At 40.0% G+C, this 13,303-nt stretch overlaps 1 protein-coding gene across 1 annotated transcript; it reads left to right on the forward strand.

Annotated features, from left to right (window-relative positions):
* The first annotated feature begins 1,705 nt into the window (after positions 1-1,705).
* On the forward strand, positions 1,706-13,303 carry LOC310874388 (protein regulator of cytokinesis 1-like). Its single transcript, XM_083787165.1, has 14 exons — positions 1,706-1,806; positions 4,471-4,603; positions 4,692-4,814; positions 4,915-5,148; positions 5,690-5,860; positions 7,082-7,231; positions 7,362-7,509; positions 8,421-8,557; positions 8,667-8,762; positions 9,442-9,588; positions 9,671-9,802; positions 9,958-10,065; positions 12,048-12,167; positions 12,813-13,303. The coding sequence occupies exons 1-14, from the start codon at positions 1,790-1,792 to the stop codon at positions 12,864-12,866; spliced, it is 1,770 nt and encodes a 589-aa protein (XP_083643291.1). The 5' UTR covers positions 1,706-1,789; the 3' UTR covers positions 12,867-13,303.

The following is a 13,303-nucleotide window of genomic DNA, read 5'->3' on the forward strand; positions in this document are numbered from 1 at the left end:
ACATGGACACACACTGGTCTGATTAACACGGTTCTGAATGTGAACGTCTGACATAACATTTCTATGTTCCGCATCTAGAGCCATACTGTAAAATAGATTCCAGCCTCACAAGAACTATGCATACATTTCACCTGGGCTGGTGGTGATTCACATTAAATGCCGGCAAAGCCATCCATCCTTCACTTGAAACATGTGAAATTACAAATGTTCAAAAACAGCCTCACAATGCTGTGTTGTGAGATTGTAGATCAGCCATTTTTACAATTGAACATTGTTGTGCGACTAAGTGTATATATTATGTAGGACTTAAGAGGTTAATTACAAAATGATGTAACAATAACTGAACGACTTCTACAAACATCTGTCAAAGGCGTCACAAACTAGAAAATTCGCAATTTAAAAAAATTGCAGAGTGTGGTTGCCGCAGTGGCTTACATATGCCCCTCCCACTAGTATTGCCAGCCAATTACAATTTCAAGTCACGCCTTAGATCATGCGTAAGTAATTCGGAGGGGATTTAACCCCCGAAATTCATGTTTTTGCGACAAACGGTTACATTTCTCGCATTTGCGGCGCCCCCTATGGATGATGCTTTTAGAACTTGGTTGATTGAACCACCCCGGACATGTGATTGAAATGTGGGATGGATTGGACATTCCGTTCGTGATTTATGGCATTTTTTGTGATATAGGCCCCTCCTACTAACTTCGGAAGACGATTACGGCCGAACGATACGCACTTTAAAAAATCTGCAGTTCAGTTTTAATTGGATGGGTCCAGAGATCACGTGTGCCGATTTCTGTGAGATTTGGACAAAATCTGTAGGAGGAAAAGCAAAAAGTGTGTTTTGGACAAAATTCAAAATGGCGGAAAATCTATCATGGCGGAAATGGGCGTGGGGAGATGCGTCATGACCAAAGGAATCCAGGGAAAAAATAATTTTGATTTTACGACCTACGGTTCAAGAGTTATAAGCCAAAAGGTAAAGTGGGCTGTTATAGCGCCACCATGAGGCCGACCGATAAAATTTTAGGGTTAAATAATTTTAGGGATAATGTTGAATTATCCCTAAAAGTTTTGTAACTATAGTGATTACAGTCTCCGAGGAACAAATACTTGAATGTGAATTTTTGCCTTTTCCCATTCATGTCAATGGGAAAATTTAATTCACTAATAAATTCATATCAATTAAACTATACAACATTTCTCTTAACAAAATACAAGCACACGATTCCCGGTCAATTTGACATATGGCTCAAGTGCGTACAGCGTACAGTGTGGGAGGTATAAAGCGTCAAAATAAAGACTACTCCAGTGAAATAATAAAGTGTCACAGTTACAAGAGTCTGGTTGCCCATTCGGGCAACCACACTAATTAACAATGTATTTTTTGCACCTGCTGAACCTGGCTCTTGGAATATACCAATTTGTGGAGATAGGGGGAATACAGGTTGTAATACCTGGCTTGTGAAAACGATCATTTTGTTGAAATGGGTTAATTAATTGAATCATGTAATTTAATAACAGAATAAATCAACACAGATAGACAAAGAGACATTCATGTATTTATTTTTATAAGTAAAACAAATATTTTCCCCCTGCATCCAAGGCAGCTCATAGTCATACTAACCACGCGTCACCATGCTTTCCACCTCGGAGGACCCCCCGCAACATTTAAAAGGTTCACACCTAAAATATATACTCTTCTCTTCACACACGCACCTGAGCCCTGAGGTGTAAAGTGGAAAAGCCAGTGTTTTTTTTTTTACCATAAGCATCAAGTATCATCATGAGCACAAGGAGAAGGTTAGTAATAGTAGGTAGGCTATTTGTATGTGAAAAGTGAGATTAAATTGTTCTGTTGCCGTTGCGTGGTCCTCATCCTCATCCTAATCCTGGTAGAAACATTAGCCAGTGTGCATACCCAACCGCTCCTTGTTTTTAAAACTAGCAATTTTATCCAGTCAGCCGAGTCATGAGTTGGCTACGAAGCTACACGTTCCTCCGAGGTGGAAAAGCGAGGTTACTGAAATTGACAAATGACACATTTGTTTATTGCAGAGATTGTCACGTTCTGTGACGTGTTATGTTTTCTTGTGTACCCTGTTCTTGGCTTTTGTTATTGTTTTACCTTCTGTGAATTGATGTTTTGTATTTTCCTCGTTTCTTAGTTGCAGTTTTGCCTTACACTGTGAACCTTTATTTTGTAGTCATGTTTTGTGCTTTCCTGCCTGCCCCTGTAGTTCTGTTCCTGTCTTGTCTCACTAGTCCTGTGATTGCCAATGTTTCCACCTGTGTCCCCTTAATTCCCCAGCCTATCCCAGTGTTGATTGTCAGTGGTGTTCATCTGTGTCTAGTTATCCCATGTCTATAAGTTTGCCCTTGTGTGTTCAGTTCCTTCGTTCGTAAATTGTTGTCAGTGTATTTCTAGCTCCTCGTGATTCATTGTATTTTCCTAGTCCTAGTGTTATTTGTCTTGCTCCTAGTTATCCCTATAGTTTCCCCGTGTTTCCTGTGTTTGTTCCTGATTTTTGGTTAATAAACCCACTTGTATTCGACCTGCCTGTCTGCCTTTTTCTGCGCTTGGGTCCAACACCTGCCTGTCCTGAACCGTGACAGAGATGGGGTGAGTGGGTGACCCCTAGCCCAAACATTTAGATTCTCGTAGAGGTTTTTTTCGATTCAGACAGAGATTCGCCAGAATCGAAAAAAAACCCTCTACGAGAATCTAAATGTTTGGGCTAGGTGACCCCCCCCCCTAACTCTATGGGTGACCCAGGCTGTTACTGACAGCAATGACTACACTAGCAAAAATGCTTTAACCTTTTAAACAAAAGTATCCTGGTCACCAGAATACTTTTGTTTAAAAGGTTAAAGCATTCTTGCTAGTGTAGTCATTGCTAGTCATTTAAGATTGAAAAAGACTTGGAAGATGACCACCAGAACCTGGTGGTCATACTTCCAAGACTTTTTCAATCTTAAATGATTTTGAAATCTGTTAGAATCGCACGCTACAGGATGATCTTATAAATTAAAAGAATATTTGATCAGATAATCTTAACAGATTATCTTGTAGTGTACAGTGTATGTATGGACATTCAATCTGCCTTTAACTTGTAAACTGTTATAGGCTATAGTAGCCCCCAATACGTTCCCTCAGTAGACTCCCTATGCTCATTCTACACAGCATGAGCATGGGGATTGAGGGAACGTATTGGGGCTAAGGGTATAGGTGGCTTGTGCCAGTTTGCAAGCACACAGTGATGTCATTTGATTTAAACATCGGCTCAGGTGCTAGATGAGCGTTAACTTGTGTTATCTAATCTCTCTTCTACCACAACTTTGCCTACTTAACTAGGATACTTTAAGTTGGCCTGGGATAGTACAGTATACAGTACATTATTTACTTGTTATAGACGAACATTTAAATTGGAAATAACATATTGATGCTGTATTGTATGAAGTCTATGAAGATGCTTGGTATATTGAGAAAAATCTGCCCTTTTGTTCTTCCTTCATGTCATTTAACACTATAGCTTAATTTTCCCTCATATTAATTACTGTAATATTGTCTGGGCTGCTACATATTCAACACATCTCACTAAATTACTGATCATTCAAAAAAGGTTTCTGAGAATGATTTCACATTCAAATCGGTTTGAGCCGTCTGCCCCGCTCTTTATTAAATATTCACTATTACCCATTGACAAAGTAAACGTTTTTCAGACTTGTTTATTTATGTTTAAATTCAAAAAAGGCATACAAGACATTCCGTCTTCTTTTCACAATTTCTTCTGTGTTACTTCTGACATTCACTCCTACCCCACAAGGCAAAGATCATTTTGAATTACCCTATTGTCGTACGACGTACCCTCGTCTATGGAACTCCCTAGATGCTTCACTTAAATCCTCAGTATCCTTGCCAATATTCAAAAAACATCTAAAGAAATATCTTGTTTCTTCCTCTGTAGATTACATGTTTTACCTTGATGTGTTATATTTTCTTTTGTGTGTTTGTTGTATTGTTTATTTCAGTTTTTTGTGCAGTCTGTGTTTTTATTTCTTTACTGCACAGCTGCCCCCCTTTGCCAACTTGTAGACTTATGTACTGTTCTTTATGAACTTTTAATCTTTTAAACCAATGACTTCTTCCTACAGGAAAGGATTCAAAATAAGCCTTCTGGCTTCTTCCCTTCCTTGCATTGTATTTTTGTTCTGTTTATTTTTTGTACTACATGCTAAATAAATAAACCTAAACCTATTTGAACATGGAAGACAAAACTCAAATCAAGATTTAAACTGTCAACTACTTAATTAACATTGTGGGACTAATTTATTTTACTTTTTGAGATGATACATTTGGTTTCAGGCTTTCAGCTTAACTTTCAGTTCATATGTTGGTATATCCAACTATACTTGTTACACTTGAGCATCTGATCTCTAACTTGACCTCATCTTCTTTCATTGCAGCATAGTTCATGCAGAGGAGGCAGTGACCTACCTCAGCAGGGCTTTGCATAGACTGGGGGACATTTGGGAGGATGTAGGCATTCTAGAAGAACAACGTATAGAGAGAACACACATTGTGTCTAAACACATTAAAGTGAGTTCCACATTATCTGGCAAAGGTCAGCAATCGGTTGGCCTTGGTAACTGGATGGCTGATAAACACCTGTTAACTTGTATTTAAGGAATTGCTGGACAAAATGATTGAGGAGGAACAGACTATGAAGACAAGAATGGCGGCAAACATAGCACTGTTTCAGCAGGAAATTGACATGCTGGGCAAAAAACTTAATCTGCCCCCCTTTGAGGTACGTTCCCACAGACTCATTTTTTATTTTTAGTACGTCATTCATATGTTTTGTCCATTAAAATCCTTGGTACAACTTTGTCACCATGTGACTTTTATAGGCAGAAAGGGGAGGTACCATGCTTGAGCTGGAGAAGGCAACTCGAACATGTGTGGAGGATTTGCGGAGACAGAAGAGTCACAGAATGGAAGTGCTCTGTGGTCTCGTGTCTAAAGACCGTGAGCTGTGTAACTTGATGTGTTGTTCCCCCTACGTCATCAGCCATGATGATGTACCATCCCTGGAGCAGCTACAGGACTACCGCTCCTACCTGGACAACCTGGCCAAAGAGAAGGTTTAATGCTTGGTGTTTATTTATTGCAATCTCCCAGTTTTTGACATTTTATGGCTACTTTTCTGAAGTCCTGGGGTCACTGACCTTAGTGCAGATTTTACTTAATTAATTGACAAGAGCTTGTCATATCAAATCCAAATCAACCGAAATACTCTTTAGTGTGTGTGCTTGTATACTTTAGTAGTGCTGTCCAAATTGTAATGTATGAGTGTCAAGTCTTAAACTCAACTATTGCACTTACGCTGGAGAACTAATCATTAAACCCTTTAGGTTTGACTATTGTTATCCTGTTCAACTATCTTGTGTTGAGTCATGGTTTTACTCTACATTAAGAGTCAAGCTTTAGGTCTTAGCATGGATATCGTAACAGTTTGGGTCTAGTTGTGTTTTCTATGAAATGGCTAACAATCTGAACCTTTTCTTTTGGACTTCTCCTGGGTTCATGTTGTAGACATGCCCCTCCTTACTCAAGAGTACTCAACCCTATACATTTTAATCACAAAAACTAAATGGCATTCCTGCTTTCTGTCTGCTTTTTCAGGAGTGTAGACTTGAGGAGTTCAGCAGCATAAAGAAACTGGTAATTTCTTTAATGGATGATTTGGAGTTGGTCCCTGAAACCAGTTTTGAGAAGCAGGTGCTATGTGACGATGAGGCGTATTTCTGCCTGTCCATCAACAACCTTGATGGCCTCAAACTCCACCTCGGTCAGGTAAATCCTTCAGATACACTTTAACCACCAGTTGACTGGTGTCCCCACTTTCTTTTCTCGGTATTGCAGCACTGGGACAAACGCATGAACGTGCTGGTCTGTTGACTATTATTGCGCACGTTCATGACTCGTGAACGCTGAACGTGTGCAATGATGGTCAACGGCCAGCGCATTCATGTGTTTGGCCCAATCAATCCCAGAATGCACTCTGTTCTTACCCGGAAGGAGGAGTGAAATCGCCTCATGCGCTTTTGAGCAATTTAATGCAAGGGAGGAGAAATCCGGTGCCGTCTCTATTAATATATACTCTAAGGTACTGTTAAAGGTATATTCAGTGATTTCACTCAAAAAACCTTAGGTTTCGTTTTTGGCTGTGGGACCCAGCCTTTCGTCCAATCAGGATAGAGAGTCAAAAACGAAACCTAAGGTTTTTTGACCCCCAGGGGTTAACTGGGGACAGGGAGGAACTCCTTATATGGTCAGCACACTCTATAGTAGGGAGGATTATCACAACAAAACAAAAAAATAAGTGATATTTGAATTAAGTGAAATCACTGAATATACCTTTAACCCGGAAAAATTAGCGAAATGTGTGGCAAATCTGCAAAAAAAATGCTTGCCACTAGCTTTCTTCACAGATCACAATCACATATAAATTTGTTCCAACCCAAACACTCCTTCGCCTAACAATGGCCATAGCCGTCATCACAAATGAGATCAGCTCATTTTGGCACATTTGGTGGCTATGGCCGAATTTTGCCCAAGGAGTGTTTTCATGCAAAACTAATGCTTGGAATGGATTCAGCATCATGAAACCCCCCCCGAGTCACATGCTACTTAAAGCATAATGACATTTTGAAAAAAGTTTCCCAAGGGAGTTGGTCTGGTAAAAATGTATGTTATAGTAGCCACCTTTTATGAACAAATTTGTGAAGAAAGCTAGTGGTAAGCATTTCTTTTGCAGATTTGCCACACGTAAATTTTCTCTATGTACTGTAAAAGCCCTCCTTCCTGGCCTGTGTTTTAGGCTGTGCAACAGTGACACTTGGTGGTGAACAAACGCTATTTTCGTGCTTGGACACAGCCACACACAGCTGTCTATAGGAGTGGTTGCACCACTCAAATGTTTGACAAGTTAACTATGGTGATCCTGTGATAGGGAAAAACGGTCATAGAAAGACTTGCCAATCATGAATTTCTTTTGTTTGTTTCTTCCACCAGATGGAAGAAGCAAAGCTGCAAAATGAGCAGTATTGTTCTACAATTCGCTCCAAGATCCTGGACCTGTGGGAGAGACTGCACATTCCTCAGGAGGAGAGGGAGGTCATGTCTGACCACATGCTCAATTCCAAGAAGAGGAATCGAGAGGCGGTAAGACATTGTTGTTGACCATTTCTCATTGTCAGTATACTGATCAAGATCGCTAACAAGGTGTACTGCAAATTGAGAGAAATTGAAACGTCATTGGCTGTGTGTGTGTGTGTGTGTTCTGTCTGACCAGCTCCAAGATGAGCTCCAGCGCATGGAGGTGCAGAAGTTGAGGAACATGAAATCTTTCACTGAGGTCATCAGAGCTGAGGTTGTACTGTTGTGGGACAAGTGTTTCTATAGCCAGGAGCTGCGACAAGCCTTCACTGCCTATTACGATGGTGAGTGGCTGACCTGACACCCGATCTAATTTGGTAATGCTATTATAAATCTATTATAAAGAAAATCTCTCTGTAAAAAAACAGTCTGTGTGTGTGTACGTAACTCGAGAACCGTTCGCCCCACCGACTTCAAATTCAACACATGCGTTTCACCCCAACAGGGAGTGCAGTGCCCGGTGTCGAGTCGGTCGGACCCACGGTTGTCCAGATGCCTTTGCCCGGCATCTGTACCTGATCACCCCTATATGCATAATTGATAATCAGACAATTGGTCCCTCTTAAATTCATCAATATTCATGGCTCTCTAGGAAATCCTTGTATAAAATATGTACAAATGCTTTTGCTTTAGTAGAATAAAAGGTTGGGCAAACTCCCCATTACATTTAGAACTGCAGACTCGCTCCTAAATTTCTGCCCTAACCTAAACGACCATACAGTATTAATGCAGAGGTTAGTATGTAATTTAGATCTGATGGCATGGTATTTAGACGGCTGCCAGGCTCATTTGTTGACCTGGGGTTTAAATGTCCAATTTTTATATCATACTGTTTAGAATAGATTGATGCTAGGTTCTTGGTTTACCTATATAATCCTAGATGACTGAGGTACTATGCGTGTGTTTATCTTGCTTAATGCAAGTCGCTGGATAAAGGGCGTCTGCTAAATGCCTAAATTGGAGTTGTTTGCTATGACTGATCTGTGCATACATCAACCACTTAAACCAACTCCTATTTTCCTCTTCAGAAAAGCTTAGTTGAAAATGGCAGATCTATAAGCTTGTAGATCTGCTGTGTTCACCAAATGTTAATCGTTCACATGGTTAATGAAATTGTTGGACAAAGGCGCATGCTCTGTAATATCCACAATTCAGCCTTTTCCACAAATGTGTACATGATTGCATCTTTCTCAAGACAACTTCACAGAGGAGCTTCTCAGCCTGCACGAACAGGAGGTGGTGATTCTCAACAAGTACTATGAGGACCACAGAGTACTGTTTGAGGGAGTCACACGGTGGCAAGAAAACTGGGAACTCTTTGTGGAGCTTGATGTGAGTACTCGGATGATTGTGTGCACATCTTATGCCTGTATTTAGGCCAGGTGGGTGTTATCTTTTACTTTTAGTAACAACTCATTGTATGCATATTCTTCCACCTCAGAAAAAGGCCAATGATCCCTCCAGATTTAACAATCGAGGAGGGAACCTTCTTAAAGAACAGAAGCACAGGTCTGATATACAGAAAGGTCTGTCCAAGGTGAGCAGATCTTTAAATGGTTTCTATGACTATAAGCACAAGATACATTTGTCTGCACGCTTGCCTGTTGACAAAATAATCACCGATAACTGTTCAAATGCTACCCATAGAGGCCCACTTGTTTTGGTTTTGTAATTGTAATTGCATGTGTCGATTATGCTAGAGCCCTAGACAAGCCAAAAAAGAAACTCCCTGCCCTGCCTCTCCCACAACAAACGGAAGGTTTGGGAAGTTACTGCTTACTGCATGGTTGGTGCATAGTCAACACTGGCCAGTAGGTGGTGCTCTTTAAGCATGTACTGTATGATCTTAGTTCAACAGGCCAATGCATATGGTCATGGCTTGCAGTTGAACTGCAAGCTTAACCCTGGCAACTCTATTTAGAGCATGTCATTTTAGATGACAAATGGCAGTTTAAAAGCTCATCTAACCAATTGTGAGCTTGTAGATTGACCATTTTGTCTTAACTAAATACAGGGATGAGTCATTTCAATAACAGACATTTTGATGAGACAAAAGTGATCAGTATCGGGTACTTTATTTTTTAAATATTTGTTTACATGCATGTGTTACTTTTACAGCATTGATGGTGCTTTTAACTTTTACAGCACACAGCAAAATCCTCAGTGTTTAAAAAAAAATGACCCGGTTTGGTGTCAATGTCCTGTTGCGTCTCCAGCTAGAGAAGACCCTCAAGGCACAGGTTGAGGCGTGGCAACAAGTGCACGACAAGGAGTTCTTTGTTAACGGTCAGCAGTTTATCAACTACATGGCAACGAAGTGGAACAACCTCCAGGCAGAGAAGGAGCTGGAAAAGATGGAGAGGGTAAACCACACTGTACTAATAATCAATAAATCAAGTCCTCTCATTTGTGAAAGTTTTTTTCAAAACATGTTCTTTTTAACAGCAACAGAAGAAGCTCAAGCTAAAGGAAGAGGAGATCCGCTTCGGCACTCCAAGACTGACCCCAGCCAAGAGGCGGCTGGTAGCCACTCCCACCTTGCCAAAGGTCGGCTCCACGCCTGCCAAAATGTCAAAGGTAAGATGCTGTGAAGAGTTGTTGTGGTTCATAGCAATTGAATTAATACAAAAAAAAATCTAACCCATTTAAATGTATATGTTATAATAATTAAGAAAATTGTTGCCCTAGTTCATTATAAAATCATTCTGCACGGTACACTACCTTCATTCCAGTCCACCAGCTCCCCAACACTCTCCACATCCAACGCTGCCCACACTTCAGGCTTTGGAACAGCTAGCTCTAAGATGGCACTCCACAAGACTATACTGTCTTCTAGCCAGGTATGTTCACACTAATCTCCTGCCATGGTTTGCCTTTTTGAGTGGTGCAACCACTCCCTTACGGAGTTATGTGGGTGGCTGGGTGGGTGCCTGCGTGCCTGTATGAGAAACCGGCCCGGCCCCCTTATATCTGCATGTGGAATATATATGAAAAAGAGAAATAAACCTTCCAAGGAAGGGACTGCACACTCCAGGGAATAGAGACTGGCAACTTACTGCATCATCAACTTTTTTTTTTGCACGACGTGTTTTGCCGTGAGCTTCGTCAGGCACGCTCGTCAGGAAAGTTGAAAAACATGTATTCAATGAGATTTCATCACTGGCAGTGTGGATGCAGTATAAGGCTCTTTTCTTTCCTCATCAGTTCAGACTGAGAGTAGTTCATAGTGGTACAATTAACCTACATTCAGGCGAGCAAAGTCCCAAGGAAAATAAACTACAATGACATCACTGTAGTCACTGGGCAACACACTTAAAAAAATGAAGTCATGACATGTTGGGAAATATTTACACTACTATATATAAACGTTTTAACCTGGGTGTTTAGAAATGCAAACCGCAAGTAAGTCCACCTGAGTATCGACAGACCATCCTGTATTAGTATTGGTGAGGTCCCCTATATAGAAAAGGTTGAATTGTTCTTTTAAGGAGGTTTAAACATTATGGGTACATTAATCATTGGGAAAACTTTGACTGGAAAAGACTCTCTCACCGTATAGAAAAAGAAGTAAAACTCCTTAGACTGAGACTTAGAAAAATATATTTTATTTTATTTTATCATGCTGTGCTCATGGTGCAATTAAAAAGCAAACGTTTCGGTCCTCAGACCTTCGTCAGTTCTATGGTTTTTCACAGACAAAGAACTAACTTTTACACAACTCCAAAACAATACAGCTCAGGTGCTGAGAATTACTAATTGGTGACATCACCTGATTGTGGGCGTGGACATTACAGAAAAGATATACAAAATCACAGTTATATAGGAAACAAGAATATTACATACATCACATGTTGACAGACTTATATAATCACTTTTTGAATATAACTTTTTACTTTATAGGTAGCACTGGAGGGAGAGATCTTCATTTAAGCCACCTGGATTGACAGACTTTAAATAAAAAATCCATCTAGATTCAGTTTGGAGGAGTTTAGTGTCCGGCTTCCATGAAGTGTCTGGCGACAGGAGATTTGATGTCCTTGCGTCTGATGGCACTCATGTGTTCTATGATGTGTGTACATCAAGGACATCAAATCTCCTGTCGCCAGACACTTCATGGAAGCCGGTCACTCCACAGCAGATCTGTTTTACAGTCATTGATCAAATTAAGAAATCTAGAAGAGGGGGTGATTTAGACACTAAACTCCTCCAAACTGAATCTGGATTTTTTTATTTAAAGTCTGTCAATCCAGGTGGCTTAAATGAAGATCTCTCCCTCCAGTGCTACCTATAAAGTAAAAAGTTATATTCAAAAAGTGATTATATAAGTCTGTCAACATGTGATGTATGTAATATTCTTGTTTCCTATATAACTGTGATTTTGTATATCCTTTCTGTAATGTCCACGCCCACAATCAGGTGATGTCACCAATTAGTAATTCTCAGCACCTGAGCTGTATTGTTTTGGAGTTGTGTAAAAGTAAGTTCTTTGTCTGTGACAAACCATAGCACTGACGAAGGTCTGAGGACCGAAACGTTTGCTTTTTAATTGCACCATGAGCACAGAGCACCATGAGCACAGCATGATAAAATAAAAGAAAATATATTTTTCTCAGTCTAAGGAGTTTTACTTCTTTTTCTATACGGTGAGCGAGTCTTTTCCAGTCAAAGTTTTCCTTATGTTTTTGAGACCACCGCTACCGTAGTTAAGGACGAAGAAAGGCGCAACAGTTTTCTCAGTGCTTACATTAATCATTGGGCCATAAATATCATCACACCTAGCTCAGTTTTATTTGAAAGCAAATGGTAACTCTTGGTTCCCCAGGGCGAGAGAACCCCTGGACTGGGGAAGCCTCCGCGTGCACTGGAAAAAACCAATGAGAACAGCAACCCCCAAGGCTCCTTAAGCCCAAGCTTATCTGTCAGAAGCTACTCAGAATTTGCGGTAAGTCTTTGACTGTACACCCTCCCGGTCTACACGGCTGTTAATTGACCAGGCCTCAGAATATCCTGCAAAAGTAAGCGTCTGCTCAAATGTGGAATCTTACATGGTCTATGGCACATGACCAACCTGAATTGGTGGGTTGTCTTTGGATATGTAGTAGTTTCATTTGTAATGAGTTTCATCATTTCAGATGTGATGCTTAATGTTAGTTTGTTGACAGACATTGTACAGGTTTATGTCTGACTCTCCACTGTCAGCTTAAACTTTCTACACAAGACCATAGTTAAAAATGCCTCAATGGAATGAGGAGACCACCTCCAAACTACAGATGGATTTTCTTTGGTTGAACTCAAAACATCAGAAGGAATTTCCTCTTAGAAGAGCAACATGTTGGGTGTTTTATCTTCTCTGTAATATACAGTATATGACTGGTTTGTATGCTGGTTTGCATGCCATAACGTCCTTCAGAGGTACCTTAGTATTGGCCATCATGTTTCTCTGGTTATTTCACAGGTTAAATGTATATTGTTTGTATCAGTATTCAAATCTTGACATTTTTAATTTACAGAAATGCCTAGTCTAAAGACTAGCAGTGCCTCTTGTATGTGAACAGTTGCTGGAATGATGCTTTTCCTTTCCTTGCAGCGAGAATTAACCATGGAAGGGCGGTTGAACTCAACAGTCTCGCATCACCAGTAACTGCAACCAGGAGCATCTAATTGCAGTATTAGGCTTTTAGTTTCAGATATCCATAATATCCAGACCTGAATATCTAAAATCCACATTCTGCATATCAACAATATTCTTACTTAGGAGAAACTACCATTAAATATATCTACAATGCAAGTCTTACTTGGGGAAACTACCATTTCAGATATTCAAAATAAAAAAACATTCCTTGCATCCATAATTTCATTTTGTACATCCATAAATGCATTGTGACTAGTAGAAATCTAATTATGGATATCCACAATTCATATTATGACTAGTGCAAATGTAATTTAGTATATCTGAAATGGTAGTTTACTAGTTTGTCCTTGTAAGAATTGTATTTTCTCTAAGTACTAAATCAATTATAGATATCCAGAATGTTTTTTTTTTACATGCAGTTAGGTATATCTGATGAGGTTATGGAT

The sequence above is a fragment of the Protomyctophum parallelum genome (assembly GCF_964188405.1).
Source record: "Protomyctophum parallelum genome assembly, chromosome: 17".
NCBI lineage: Eukaryota > Metazoa > Chordata > Actinopteri > Myctophiformes > Myctophidae > Protomyctophum > Protomyctophum parallelum.